At 38.2% G+C, this 15843-nt stretch overlaps 1 protein-coding gene across 3 annotated transcripts in view; it reads right to left on the bottom strand.

Moving 5' to 3' along the window:
* Positions 1-1274: 1274 nt before the first annotated feature.
* Positions 1275-15843, bottom strand: part of DPP8 (dipeptidyl peptidase 8) — a 69609-nt gene continuing 55040 nt past the window's right edge. For 2 of the 3 annotated variants that reach the window (XM_040643100.1, XM_040643101.1), the window contains 5 exons: positions 11809-11955; positions 10414-10566; positions 8996-9138; positions 8228-8339; positions 1275-5422 (listed from right to left, as the gene is read on the bottom strand). In XM_040643100.1, coding sequence (XP_040499034.1) covers positions 5300-5422; positions 8228-8339; positions 8996-9138; positions 10414-10566; positions 11809-11955 — 678 coding nt within the window. In that variant the 3' untranslated portion in view covers positions 1275-5299. Of the gene's footprint in view, positions 5423-8227; positions 8340-8995; positions 9139-10413; positions 10567-11181; positions 11358-11808; positions 11956-15843 lie in introns of those variants that run through there. The other variant, XM_040643103.1, reaches the window with a different exon arrangement.

The raw sequence follows: 15843 nt of genomic DNA, 5'->3' as shown, positions 1-15843 counted from the left end.
AAGTAATCTCTACATCCAACGTGGGGCTCGAACTCACAATTCTGAGATCAACAGCCACACACTTTACCGACTGAGACAGCTAGGAGCCCCCAGAAATCTGATTTTTGATTAGCAATAGATCTCGGCTGAGCTAAAGACACCAAGGAAGGGGTGCCTGGCTGGCTCAATCAGAAGAGCATGTGACTCTTAATCTTGGGGTTAGGAGTTTGAGCCTCACTTTGGGTGTAGTGATTATTAAAAAAAAAAAAAAAAAAAAAGCTTAGGGGAAAAAAAGAGAGACCAAGGTAGTCTGTCAGTCTCCCAACCAGAGTGCCATAAATGAGATTAAATGTATGCTTCAGAGCCTGGGGGGCCTCACTGGTCACTTCCCACTGCAAGCAGCCTCAACTGGTTAACCCAATGTGCCTCAGTCTATCCCAGGGTGTCATACAAGTGCCTTCTTGTGTGTGTGTCATGAGTGAAATATTAGGAAGCACTGTCATAGCACTGCCCTGTTTAAAGATCTTTATTTTTTTTAAAGATTTCTTGTTCATTTGTGTGTGTGTATACGTGAGAGAGGAGGGGGGAAGGGGAAGGGGCAGAGGGAGAGGGAGAGGGAGAGAGAGAAGCAAACTCCCCAGTCAGCGGAGCCTGATGTGGGGCTCCATCCCACGACCCTGAGATCACGACCTGAACTGAAATCCAGTCAGACACTCATCCAACTGAGCCAGCCAGGTACCCCAAGATCATCTTTATTTCTAGTAATTTCTGTATACAAATTAAAGGTTTAAGACCCTGGGGTGCCTGGCTGGCTCAGTCCATAGAGCGTGCAACTCTTGATCTTGGAGTTGTGAGTTCGAGCCTTACATTGGGTGTAGAGATTAAATAAAGGGGCATTTGGGGCGCCTGGATGGCTTAGGTCATGATCCTGGGACTCAGGGAGCATGCGGAGACCACTATTTGGAAGCTCCAAGAAGCATCCCTGAGAAAATCCCAGCTGCTCAGGAAGGACATGCTAATCACTGGCTCCAGGCACCACCTACCCCTGCAGTACAAACTGCTGGCTATTGGGAGCCATTTGCAGGCAGAGAACAGTTCTCTGCACACCGCCCCTTGGGTCTGGATGCATTTTTGGCTAGTGTTTATACTAGAAGCCCCATGTCATCACCTTGCAGTCTTCCTTTCTCCATTGCAAGCACATGACCTTGTTTGGTGTATTAATCACTCCACAGTTGTCACTAATCAAGTTAAGATTGTACAAATAAAGAAGGGGGGGGAAGGAACATTTACATCAATTAATTTTAGCAGCATCTTTATTGCAACAAAGAACCTGTAATAAAATGCAACAAAACTAGTGTTTCACTTTACATGATTAAAAGCCATGTAGCTGAAAATGAGAAAACCCATAAACTTATTGGAGTGAGACATGCAATTCTTTTTATACAAGTCAATGCTTAAAACAGCAGGCACTTTATGTTCTAAAATTAAAGACCTGAACTCCAACTGTGCTGAATACAACATAAATTTGTATTTGGGTTATTCAAAAATAAACATACAAATATTACTTTTTCTCTCTGTGAGGGACTTCTGAAATGATTACCTAGAACTGTCTCTTGACCAAATAAGAAAAGCAGGAGCCAGCACCTCACACTAACATGTCTCCATATCGTAGATTGCAAGACAGATCGGTGAGGCTGGGTAGGGTTGGGAAAGTGGGAGTCAGGGAAGTTTCCTTATTCCTTTATGTCTGCTGGGAATGGACACTCACCTGCAAATCTCTTAGTTTAGATATGGCCATGTCTCTTTTCTTACTTCAAATAGCTCTAAGTTAGGCTCCCAGGCTTAAGTAAGCACTCTATTCTACATCCCAATTCCCAAATCCCCCACTACTAGGAAGACACATTTAGTGTAACAGCTTTAATTAACTTCAGAATGTCATATACTAATTAGAAGTACTGCTTCATTAATAAGCATGCTTAGCATTTACTTTAGAATGGAAAAATTAACCATTTTATGTTATCTTTAAAATGTTTCATAGGAATATATTAATAAATACTTCTTTAAAAATTTGCCTTGTCTACGTATCATTTAACTACCATGAGTCAGGGCATCTGGATGGAGTCTAGTACCAACTGAACACTACCTGGCTGCATGGCCATGGGTATATTTTCTCTTCTCTATACGTAGGTTCCTCCTCTAACCAATGAGAACATTAGATTATATCAAAGATATAATAGCCTGAAAAATTTATGATTCTACAATAATGAGAGATCTTATAGGAGTCATTCCACCTAAAGAGAGAATTGTTACAGACAGGTGGGATATACCTTCTGCAAGGAATAAAACAAGTAGTAAAAAAAGTAAGCATCAGTATCTATATCTCATCCTGTAAAAAGTAATGCATGCATTGTGACTCCATCCTCTCGTACGAGGCTTTCTAAATGAGCCAACAACGGCATCGAGGGAAGAACCTTCATTCCAAAATGAATCTCCAGACAAAGAGGATACATAGTTCGCGACACCTTCTGCTTCTTTCAGAGAAGGGCCCGACAGTGACCACAGGTGAGCAGCTACGTTGGCTATTGCTTTAGGTGTTTGTAAATCAGTCCAGTGTAAAAATCACCTGTTATTTTCTCAATCTAATTCCATTCTCTACAGAAGACTCTGTGAAAGTAGCCCATGAACAACTTTAGAATCACCCTGGAAAGGCTGTTAGAAATGCAGATTCCTGGTCTCCACCCAAATCAACCAAATCCAGACTTCTAAGAGTAAGTTCAAGAATGCACTTCTTTTTAGTAATAAGCATCCCAGATGAATCTTCGATTCTGAGTCCCACTGCTCAACAACGCATGAGCAACTGTTTATCAAGCCTGCCAAACCCACCCCATCTGATGGTTAACCCAGTGCTTTCTGGCTCTTACCAGAAAGTGTTGCTACTTTTATACACTCTTAGCCTTTTAAGATGTTACCCATAGACAGGGTACAAAGAGTTTTAGTGAGATTTCTTGAAATGACTATGTTTTCCATGTCAGTTTTTAAAATGAAACTCAGTCAAACTGTCTTTCTGCACGTGAATTCAGTCACATATTTTCCCCCTATAGAAGAAGAATGGCATTTAATGCACTGGGGATTATAACAGAGGCATCCCTTGTCATATGAGGAAAGGACAGGCAAGATGCAAAAGGAAAACACTGGTGAATTCAAGAGTACATGAGGTTCTTTAAGGTTTGTTTTGGTAAAATGAGAGATGCCATTTTGAAGAAACAGTCCTAACGGGTAAGAGGTTTCAAATGAGTAAATGTCTAAAAACCACTGTATACCATTTCCATTTTGCATATTATATAAGGATTGATCCCCGGAGGCCAATCAGTTCACAAACAAAAACCACCTTCGATAGTCAGATATATACTTAAATCAAGGGGGAAAATACTTTCTTGGGAAGAAGAATTACCCAAATCAATTTAATTTAACATTGAAAAAAATATAAACACACCTTGGCATGGGAAAATATCATAAACAAGAAAATCAATACATACATAGACAATAGGAAAAGTGTGGTAGCTATGATACAGTATAAATACACAAACAGCAAAACCCAATCCCCTTCCCAAGGGCAGAACCACCAGGTCACTCTGCCATTTCTGGACCTCCCCCACCTCCCACCTGGCCCTCAATGATGAATTCACCTCTGATACACAGTCATCACCCTTACTAATGGAAGCTGTGCTTTCTATGGGAGAAATCTACTCTGTAGTGGTGAGAAAGAAAAAGAGCAATTTTTCTTAGAGCGTTGTTTAAAAGTACTGGAAACAACTTTCCAAACACTGAGGCTTATGATAAAAAGGGTCAAACTCATAGGTGCCTTCTCTGCCACTGGCAAAGTGACCCAACAACACCCCAAGACTTTAAGATGACAGATTCCAATCAGCACCTGAAAGCCTATGAGCTCCCTTAACAGTCGAGTGCTAGGGCTAAACCAGGAAAATGTCATGGCCATTTAAGACATTGCCTAGAGGCTCTGAACACTTAAAATAGAGCCATGGCTTGCCAGCGATCCGTTTCTGGTGAGGAGGTGGTCTGGAAACCTCTTTACTTTAAGCTCGCAATATCTAAATGATGCTGAAATAATTTAAAAAGTTTAATTTATAAGGTTACCAAAATAAAGATGAAAATAACAAAAAATGAGAATTACAAAAATAACTAAGGAATAATGTTAGTCTGTAACTGTGTTGGCAAGACAGTGATTTCTTCATTCTGGTTTCCTTAACTAACATTCTAGCAGTTTAAATTTCACCCCCCAAACTTTTTCATGAGGATTTTTGGTCAAATTTTACTTCTACTTAGTTCTCAAGCAGATCCTTTCCTTTCCCTCTCCCTGTCATTCTCCACACCCTGGTATCTCCCACCCTACCACGATTCCCTTCCATCACCCTAGAACTCTGGAACATTTCAGTAAGGAAATACCCAATGGAAACTGGCCCCATTAAATATTCTGAAGAGTACAAGTCAATGTGTACTTTTCCCTTTTCTTAACGGAGAAGAAACTGCCTGCGAATATTTAAGCTCTAACCATTTGATTAAAATTTTTCTGCCTGTAATTATCAATATTATAAGACTAATTGAACCATGCTACATGTACAGTTACTTGCCTTTGCATGAAAGGAAAACCCACTCTGTCATATCATCAGAGAGAACTATTTATACTAGATACAGTTGAAATTGGCTAAAATTGGTCAGAGCTTGAATGAAACAAAATAAGTGTTTTTAGGAGGCCACTAAGTTATCCTTGAAAAATCACTAATGACTGGTTAAGTCATAGGTTTAATAGTGATTAGTTCATAACATGCTGGATACACCCCAAGCAATGAAGCATAAGCTATTCAATTACAGTTAAGTGCTATCAAATCTGTAACTAGTCAGAGTTTCTGGAATTGAACCAAACCAATCACTAATATCATCGTATTTTAACAAACTCAGAAGTATACTGTAAAAATACACTAATTAAGTCCATGAGGTTTATAATGCTATTAAGAAGTGAAAATAAGGTAGTATGGATACATGGTGCTAATGTCTTTCAGTAATTCTCATGGTATTTCTGGGTTCTTTAGAAATATGTGTCATTCAATTTTGTGTGTGTGGTTAAGGTATTAGGTTACTATCCACAAGCTGCAGACGCCTGCATGGCACCAAATATACTTTCAGAAGTAGATGTTATGTGGCAGGTACCAAAATGTGATGACCAAGTCCACGTTTTCTAACGATTAAAGCCCCTCATTTGGTTGAACAGCCAGTGTATACCAGAGTTCTACTCAGGTCAGAGTTATAGGACTTTGAGAGCAGCAATATGCGACCCAAGGTTTTCTTGAAGGTAGTGCAGGAGATGCAGTTCATAATGTTCTCCGGATTCGGGGACTCTTATGCTGTGTCTCTCCTGAGGATAGATCTTCAACAACAACAACAAAAATCCAAATACAGAAAGTGAGAATTTAACAATACATCTCCTTCCAAAGCTTTCCACAGAGTTTCAACAGGATTAATAATATGGAGCACAGCCTCTCCAAGATATTACACACATATATCCAATAGAAAGGCCCCTCCCCTCTTTTTATCATTCCTTATATACCCCAAGGCTTATGGAAGGATTTATCTATAGATCACTGGGTCTTCAAGTGGGATCTAGAGACTTCTGGCGAACTCAGAAGCCTTTCAAGTGATACAAAAGGTCAAAACCACTTTCAGAACAATTTGCCTTCACTCACTCTGTTGCCATTTGCACCGATAACGCAAAAGCAATGACGGGTACAAGTGCCTGTGCCTTAGCATCAAGCAAGGCAGTGACATTAAATTGCGCTGGGTGTCACCGTGTTCCTCACCACCACACACTTGCAGTAAGAAACAAAAGTTTATTAAATTACAACCCTTGAATAGATGGCTTTCTAAATTCTGTGGTGATGCAATGTGAAGAAAGCAGAAAGCACTTCTGTTACAGGATGGCTAAAGGAAAAGCACTTGTGAAACTGAGTTGCAAGTTCTTAAATGGAACCTCATTTTTCAACTTGAAAGAATGACTGGTGACTATGGTGATTCTGACTGGGTATCTGGCAATCATCTGCTCAAAAATGAATGAAGTGAGCTGGTCACTTCAAGGATAACACTGACAATATTCATCACCAATGATAAATTTTGAGCTTTTAAGTAAAAATTAGAATTTTGGAAAACTTGCATCTCCCACAACTAGCTCAGGAGCTGCCCCAAACTTACAGACTTTTCTGCTGGGATCAGGGGTATAATATTAATATATGTGATTTTAAAAATACTGTAAAATGAAATAAGTCAATACTGAGAACCAGTATTTTCCAGATGACCAATGTATGTGTAAAAGACCCATTAGAAGTACAAGATCCAACAGCTTTTAATGTAACACAGTATGAAATGTTTTAGATATGGCGTCAGACTCCACACTAAAACTAACCTTTAAGAAGCTAAAATCTGTCCAGTTTTGGTGTAGTATCCAAGAAGAATATCCACAATTATCTGAAAAAGCGAAAATATTCCTCCCCTTTCTTAACTACATATTCTGTGAGGCTGAATTTTCTTCATACAGTACTTCCCCTTTATCCACAGGGGACACACTCCAAGACCAAAACTGGATGCCTGAACCATGGATAATACCAAACCCTATAGATACTGTTTTTTCCCCGCACGTACATACCTATGATAAAGTTTAGTTTATAAATTAGGCACACTAAGAGATTAAAAACAATAACTGATAATAAAATAAAACAATCATAACAACATACTATAATAAAAGTTACCTGAATGTGGTCTCTCCCTGAAAATTATCTTGTAATATGCTCACTCACCCTGTGATGATGTGAGATGATAAAGTGCTTAGGTGATGAGATGAAGTAAACTGAGTGACACAGGCACTGTGATACAGCGTTAGGCCACTAGCGACCTGACACTATGTCAGAAAGAGGATCATCTCCGTCGTCGTCTTTTTATTTTGAGAGAGAGAGAGTGTAGGGTGGGAGGGGCAGAGGGAGGATGAGAATCCTAAGCAAGCCCCACGTCCAGCATGGAGCCCAAGATGGGGCTCCATCTCACAACCCTGAGACCATGACCTAAGGAGAAATCAAAGAGTCCGATGCTTAACAGACTGAGCCACCCAGGCACCCCAGCGATCATCTGCTTCTGGACCTCAGTTGACTGAGGGTTAACTGAAACCTCAGAAAGCAAAACTGCACATAATGGGAAACTACTGTATACTTTAGCCCAAACAACACTTCCCGACAGATTGCATGTGGAAGCAGATATGAGAATCCAGGTGTCTTCCTTAAGCCAGACATTAAAGGAATTTTACAAAAATGTAAAAATAATGGTATTTCTCTATTTTTTTTGTTTTAGAAAATAGTTTTTCTCCCCCACAAAAACTGTGATTTGTGTTAACATGTAATAGTTTATTATTTTTTTAATATTTTAAATTTTTCTTAGTTTTGGGGGTGCCTAGTTGGCTCAGTTGGAAGAGCATGAAGCTCTTGATCTCAGGGTCGTGAGTTCGAGTTCCACACTGGGTATAGAGGTTACTTAAATAAATAAATAAACTTAAAAAAAAAAACAATTTTTCCAAGTTTTAATATCTTCTATGAGAAATATTGACAGACACAACCTACATAGACGAAAGCTCTTTGGTGTGCATAGGGGTCCTGAGACCAAAATGCTTGAAAAGACAAATAGCTCATAGTTTATCGACAGAAATGTCAATTGAAACATAAAAGAGGAAAAAGTAATATTTTTCATTTTTATGAGCACATAATCTGTGAAACAAGTACAAACGAGGAAGAAACAAATAGGTTATCTTTTAAAACCCCTTTTTTGAGTAATGGAGCAATGGAGATGGTTAAATTGTGGCTTTCTATTTCAATGTCAATATAAGATAAAATTAAAAGACCACGTAAAGAAAAGCAAAGAAGGATACTGAATGGACTCCTGTCATCGTCTCCATGATTACAAACTAAAAGCAGTTACAGATACACAAGTCATATAATCTAATAGGCCAGTTCTTAGCCCAGCTTTTATAGAATCTTAATTTTTACCCAACTAGAGGCACTACTAACTATGCCTATGACTGTAGATCTCATAAGCAGAGAGTGGCCACAGCTGAAAATTCAGCCTTACTCCATAGTTTATTGTATTTCAAAGTAATCACTAATTATTACTTAATTCAATCAGAAAATGAAGAACTCACCTGTAAATCATATGGCTTTCCAGCCCTCACTAAAAAACTCAGTAATATACTGGTGTGTGCAAAATGGACATTCTCATCCAAGAATCCATGTAAAAGTAGTAAACGATTTGGTCTAGAGAAGTGGAAATAACACAGGATTAGGCAAAATAGAGTACTTGGGAAAACCATTTAACTCCTTTGATCACAATGAACTATTAGTTAATATTATAATTATGTAATATGTACAACTATCTATAGTTATATAATATACAATATAATTATATAAAAACATATATAATATAATAATATATATTTAATGTTAACAATAAAGTTAACTTCCTTATACCATAATATTAAAATAAGAATTCAACATTTTCAATAATAAATTTATAATATAGTAACCACATACTACATGTAATGAAAAATTATGTGTTCAATTTCTTATGAAGATACTAGCATATATCAATAATCATAACATGTCCCTAGGGAAAGAAAAATCATAAACATTGTCTATAGAATATATTTAAGCAGAAACAGAATATTTTCCACCTTGAAAGAGTTATATACTTAAACTTCTTGGCAGTAATTGCTTCAAATATAACTTGTAAAAAAAAACCAGGTTATATGAACTGGCCTGTAATTCAGCTTTGAGAAATAGCCATGCCATTTGAGTAGTCTATAAAATATTAGTCTTGGTTTTGCAGTATTTGTAGTTTTCATTGTTATTAAAGACAAATTTTTACACTATAACTTTAAATTTATAATCTTAATTTTAAAGCTTGAACTTACTCAGAGGGAAACTTTTCTGCTTGCATGGCCACAGATCCTAAGTAATAGCCCTGTTCATTCTGGTCAGGGTGGCCCATATAACGTTCTGTGTAGCCTGTATCATAGAAGATCCACAGAGTGACCGGGGCCCCAGCAATAGCAACCTACAGAAGACAATAGTAACAGTGAAGTGTGGTCCAAAAAAAATGGCTAGCAATGAGAACGTGTAATTGCAAATTTATAGGCTAAATTATCCTTAGGCTTTAGCCCCACAACTGGGGCATACATGGTCTCAGGCAACTCAGAAAATCAACGTGGAGAGCCAAGGTCAAGAGAATTTGATACTTTGTGAGTCAGTTAGCTTCATGTTCCACAGGCATGCCACATACCAAACCCTTAACCTGGGCTAGTTGAAATATACACACGGGCCCCTTTGTTAAAAGGGGAGACTGAACTAGAACATATGAATGCCTCAGTGTAAACTCATTCCTGTTACTAGGGAAAAAAAGTGTGACAAGTGTCAGCTTTATATAGGAAAAGTAGTCATTTCTTTTTTCTTTTCTAGCCTCTGTTGGCAGTACAGAATTTTTAACAATGAATGAAATATATTTAAGCACTAAACACTTTCCTCATTTTAAGGTTCCCACACACAGTTTTATATTTAAATATTCTAATTTCTTTCTTGACAGCTGCAAGCCTGGGAAAATTATGGCAGTTTTCAGAGTTTATTTCGTGGTTATTATAAAGATTATCTGAATATACATGCAAGAACAAAAGCCCTATCATTTTAATTCTTAAAATTATTTTTTACTGTAAGATAAAATCATGTTATTGAAATAGTAAAAAAGAAAAACACTTCATAACTGCCATTCTCTTAACAACTTTTAACATCTTTATATATTTCCTTCCAGCATATTTTTCTAGGAAGTTGTTTATAAAATTGTAACCATCATTTATATACTTACTACGTTTCATTCCATAAAGATCTACTTAGGACCTACTATGTGCCATGCACTGTGCTTGGCTACTGAGGATACAGTGATGTGAAGGGCACACAAGTCCCTGCCCTCAGAGCTTGCAGTCCAGCAATTAAATAAGTATTTACAATCCAATACGTGTGTGTGTGTGTGTGTGTGTGTGTTTTACTAATCGTGACTATCTCCCATAATCTTTGGCATGTCTATAAATAGCCAACAACTGGTCATCAAGTTGACAAGTGTTTTTTAATATGTATATATAGATACGTAAATATATATCTCACATGGCTATTACAAGTTGAGAAGATACATCTACTATGTCACATGACTGTTAGATACACAAATCCTAACATTCCATAATATTGCCAACTCTGTAAACCTTTAGAAAATAGGCATTTTCTCGTATCCTCAATTAATAGAAAATTCCACCCCTACTGCAAAAAGAAATAGGAAGTCACATACCCTGAAGATATCTGATCTCTGCATTAATGCCATCAGGGAGAGGTATCCTCCATAGGACCAGCCATGGATGCCCACACGATCTAAGTCAATGAAATCATATTGAGAAGCTAGATACTGCAGTCCTTCCACCTGATCGTCAATTTCTATTTGGCCCTGTCAAAAAAGGGAGAACATTTCACTGATTCTGATGAATAGAAGTCTCATTAGCAGAGTGTTTTTTAAAGCTGATAAATGGTTTTTACTAAAAATACCTGTAGTTTTTTTAAATTATCAATTGAGATTCTGTTGCCAGAAAAAAAATTTTTTAACTCTATTTAGACATAGCTTCTGTTGCTAGCCAGCCCTAGAGTTTAGTTACCGCTTAGTCACAAAGTTCTTTCCTACTGAGACCCAAACTGTTCCTTGCTATATGGGTATTTCCCCTTTCCATTTGTTCTGTTGTCTGCTAAGAGGTCAGCATCTTCCTTGTAACAAGCCTTCCTATACCCAAAGACAAAAAAATTAGCCTCCTTAAGTGGTTGACTAGTTTTACTTCTTTTTAAAACTTAATGCAGTAAAGCAGAAGGAAATCACTCTTGAGGTCATATCCTCCTATTTCCCCATCATCTACTTCTAGGAACTGAATATATGCTATTTCTTTAAGGTCCTATTAAGTCCTAACTCCTACCACCACCACCCTGTCTGTATTACTAGGCCTGCCAGTGCACACAATCTCACTTCACTGAGCCAAAAACAAAAATAAAAACAAAAAAACTTACATGAGAATACAACATAAGTTCAAAGAACTGGCTGTGGGAGAAAATCCCATGTCTTACTCAGCATGTCCAATACACTGGCAAACACAGTAACTGCCTTACTGTGTAAAAGGAACATCGGATTCTCATCATTTCCCAAAGCAGCAGAAAGGACATGGGGCATCTCTAAAAGGTAGCATTTAAAGCTTCCTGTAGAGAGAAAGAGGCTTGTCACAAGGAAGGCACTAACCAGTTGGTTTCTCTCTTCACAGAGGACAGAACAAATCTCAATTATTCCTCTCAATAGGGCACAGGATGCTGAAAAACTACGGTGCTACTTGCTGGCTAAGCTGGATATACAACATAGAAAGAGAGGGTATTTCTGTGTAAAAATGGTTCTATCTCAACTCCCCGAAGTTATTTACAGGTAGACAGGTAGACGTGAGCTAGCCTAGTGAACAGCAAGTTTCATCTTCCCTCCCACCCCTGAACTCTAACACAGACATAGACACACACACACACACTCTCTCTCTCCCCGCCCCCCTTCTCTCCCACTCACTCACAGCCCTTTCCCCCAACTTGCTCTCTGAGATTTCACACCAAACAATGAACCAGTACATGTAAATGTCTTTAAAAGAAAAATGTTTGTATGCTCACACACCATTTTGTATTTAAAGGCGCCTTCAAATTTAAGCCCTCGGTGACAGGATCCCCTGTTGTCTATCACTACAACCACATAACCCAGAGAGGCTAGGGTATTCAAGCGGAAATACTTGACTCCTTTAAACCGATTATTCACCAACTGCACCTGAGAAAGAAATACAACTTCAGTGAAATTTATTATACAGTAGCATAAAAAAGCATAAGAGGAAGGATGCTGTGAAAAGCAGAAAGCTTGAATTTTTTGCATTATTCTGCTTTTAAAATGAAGCTTAATTTTCTTGTGGCAAGAACACTTACCACAAGATGTACCCTCTTAATGAAATTTTAAATGTACAATACAGTATCATTAACTATAGGACAGTTTTGTACAGATCTCTAGAACTTATTCATCTTGCATAATTGAGACTTTGCGCTCAGTGATTAGCAACTCCCCGTACCCCCTCCCTGACTTATTTTTAAATTAACTTAAATTTCTCATGTTTATGTTGTTTCTTTTTCTTTTTTAACTTCACATTCAAGGTTCAGGGCAATTACAGAGCAACTATAGACTTTAAAGATATTCATTACGTACGAGACAAGAGATTTAACCTACTCCATGGAAAAAGTTACTAAAGTTACTAAAATCGTTACTGCTACCCTGAAGAACTGTGTCATTCAAATGACAGAGACAAGGATAAGTGAGATCATTTTTCTTCCCTACCCGTCTCTTCTGGGGTTGTCTCTGACCAGCTGCAAAAAATTTAGTATTTTAATGAAACACTGTGACCAGTCCAGCCTCCTTTTTCCTGTTACACAAATCAGTGCAAAAGGTAGGATAATTCTTAAATCATTCATCATGCCATCATACTTCAAAATGACTGAGAACTAAATGTAGTTTAGTGCCTCAACAGAAATAAACTAGTGAAAAGAGGACTTCATCGTTTAAAAAATTTTTCATTTATTTAAGTAATCTCTACATCCAACGTGGAGCTTGAACTCACGACCCTGAGATCAAGAGTCACATGCTCTTTGACTGAGCCAGCCAGCTGCCCCAAAAAGAGGACGTTAATTAGTAGAGAGAGAATTTCCGGGTTTAGTAGACACTAAGATACACATTAAACAATGACAAAAAAGGGTTCTGGCAAAAATGAAAGAAGTTTATTTATTTATTTTTTTAAGATTTATGTATTTAGAGAGAGCGAGCATGTGTGCGATTGGGGGGGGAGGGGCAGAGGGAGAGAGGGAGAGAGAATCCCAAGCAGAGTCCCCACTGAGCATGGAGATCTACGCAGGGCTCCAACTCACAACTGTGAGATCATGACCTGAGCCAAAACCAAGACTGGGACGCTTCACAGACTGAGCCACCCAGGCACCCTAAAAATGAAAAGTTTTTTCTGGCCAAAACCAACGGGAAAACCAAATCAGCCACTTAAATAAGAATCAACACCATCTTCACGCAATAAATACATACTGAGCATTTATTAGGATAGACTGGGGTGTACATGCTATGTGTAGAGAATCTTTTCTCTTTGAATTTCTGTATATTCAGTACCTTTATAACAACTGCCTAACTGGTCTTCCTGTTTCTACTCTTGTCCTCCTACAGTCTATTCACACGGTAGCTGAGGGATGATTTTAAAATGTAAATTACATAAGACTTTATAGCTTAGCTCCCTCCAATCGTAAAGAGTTTAGACCTTACTCTAAGATCCTTAACATTGCCTTAAGGCCTTATATTATCTGGCCCTTGGCTATTTCTGTGGCTTCATCTCATACCAAATCCCTACTGTACACTATGCTCTAACCTTATTATCAACTACACCAACTTGATTCTAACCCCCAGGACCTTGACATTTACTGTTCCCTCTGTCTGGAATGCTCTTCCCTCAGATCTTTAAGGTAGTTCACTCCTTCTCACCTTAGGTACCCTCAGAGACCTTCCCTGAACTTTCTATCAGAACTCCCATTTTAGTCTCTGCCATCCTCTTTCCCAATAATTATTCATTGCACTTCCATTATATTAAGTTATATCATTTACATGTCTAGCCATTTATTATTTTCCTCATTAAGCTCCATGAGGGTGGGACATTAGTCTGATTTGTTCACTATGGTATCCTCACCCCCTAGAATAGTACCTGGTACATAACAGGAACTCAATGACTATTTGCTGAATGAATGAATGAAAAATGGAGATAGGAGAATAATGTTTTCCCTTTCTTTTTAAAAAAATTATTTTTTGTTTTAATTTCATTATAGTTAAGAGTGTTTTCCCTTTCTCTCTTGGGAAGAGGGGCAAAAAGGGAGGGAGCTGAAAAAAGAAGTACTAGGCACAAAACACAAAAATGAGGATTTAAAGAAAACTACTTCAGGGTGGCTGGGTGGCACAGTAGGATGGGCGTCCGACTCTTGGTTTCTGCTTGGGTCCTGGTCTCAGGGTCCTGGGACCAAGCCCCATGCCTGGCTCTGTGCTTAGAAGGTAGTCTGCTTGAGGACTCTCTCCCCCTCTCCCTCTGCCCCACATCCCCCCAGTGCTCACACTCACTCTCTCTCAAATAAATAAATAAATCTTTAAAGAAAAAAAAAAAAGAAAACCACTTCATTTCTTTGCCTGTTGCCACACACAAAAATGGCCTCAATTGCCTGATACGAACATTTCCCCCAAGAGCCAGTGTTTGTGCCTTTGCAGCCGGAGGCCTGCTACTTCTGGAGGAACGTACTTAAACATAATGCCCTTTGGCATTGAGAATTCAGAAGTCTCCAGCATCAGTTCTTCAAAACCTGTGGCCTGCTATCACTTAGCCTGCTTTCTTGTACATTTATATTTATAAAAGTATCTGGCACATAGGAAACATCACAAGGATTTGTTAAAAAAAATTTTTTTTAAAGCATACAGCTGTTATCAATAAAGAGTTTAAAGAACTAAGCCTATTTGTTTTTCTTGGATTTCATTTTTGTCCAACTATAGACACTGCTGCATTTAGCAACAAAGTAATTCACTTCGTATTACAAATTGTTGACACTGTTGCCAATCAACAGATTCCCACTTTGACCTGAATATACACCAAGAACGAACACAGTTTGGACTGATAATAAGATTTAATAAAAAATTTATTTTTATTTATTTATTATTTTTTATTTGAAAGAGAGAGAAAGAATAAGCACAAGCAGAGGAAGAGGCAGAGGGAGAAGCAGACTTCCCATCCAGCAGGAATCCTGATGCGGGGCTCAATCCCAGGACCCCAGGACCATGACCTGAGCTGAAGATGGACGCTTAACCGACTGAGCCACCCAGGTGCCCCCTGTGGCTTTTTAAACATAATTAGTAATAAGGAGTAATATAAAGGAGTCCCCTAGTTTTAAAGGTCTACATAAGCAGTTTATGGTGTGTTTGTCACATATCTCATATATCATTTCTTCACTGGAAACGAGAAGCATCCTTCTTACTTAGCCTTAATATCAAAATAATATACTAAAACACGTAAAGCTTCTGAGAGTGTTTTATAATTTCTCTCTTGAATTTCTTTGTATTAAGCCTTTATTTTTTTAAGGATTTATTTATTTGAGAGAGAGAGAGAGAGAGAGAGAGCACGTGGGCAGCGGAAGAGAAGCAGACCCCCTGCTGAGCAGGGAACTGGACACGGGGCTAGGGCTTGATTTCACCAACCTGAGGTCACGACCTGAGCCAAAACCAAGAGTCAGATACTTAACCAACTGAGCCACCTGGGTGCCAAGACTTTTAAAGTTTACAAAGATTTGGCTTCAAGTTTTTAACAGAAGGCTAATTTAACTGTTTATAATTTTATCATTTATGTATAGATGAGTATAATACAAATGTGAATCATGTTCTGTTTGTAAAACACACTTAACAATGGCAAAGTGATTTAACTTGATATATGATTGCCACTGCTGAGATTTTGTGGCTTATGCAGTTATTTTGCTTTTATTTTATTTTTGGATGTCTTTTTCTCTTTTTTTCTGTTTTTAAAGTAAGCTCTACACCCAAAGTGGGGCTTGAACTCATGACCCTGAGATCAAGAGCTGAGTGCTCTACTGA

Source organism: Ursus maritimus, unplaced genomic scaffold (assembly GCF_017311325.1).
Source record: "Ursus maritimus isolate PB19 unplaced genomic scaffold, ASM1731132v1 scaffold_27, whole genome shotgun sequence".
NCBI classification, from domain to species: Eukaryota; Metazoa; Chordata; class Mammalia; order Carnivora; family Ursidae; genus Ursus; species Ursus maritimus.
The sequence above is the reverse complement of the archived record's forward strand: the minus strand, read 5'-3'. Positions and strand labels throughout refer to the sequence as shown.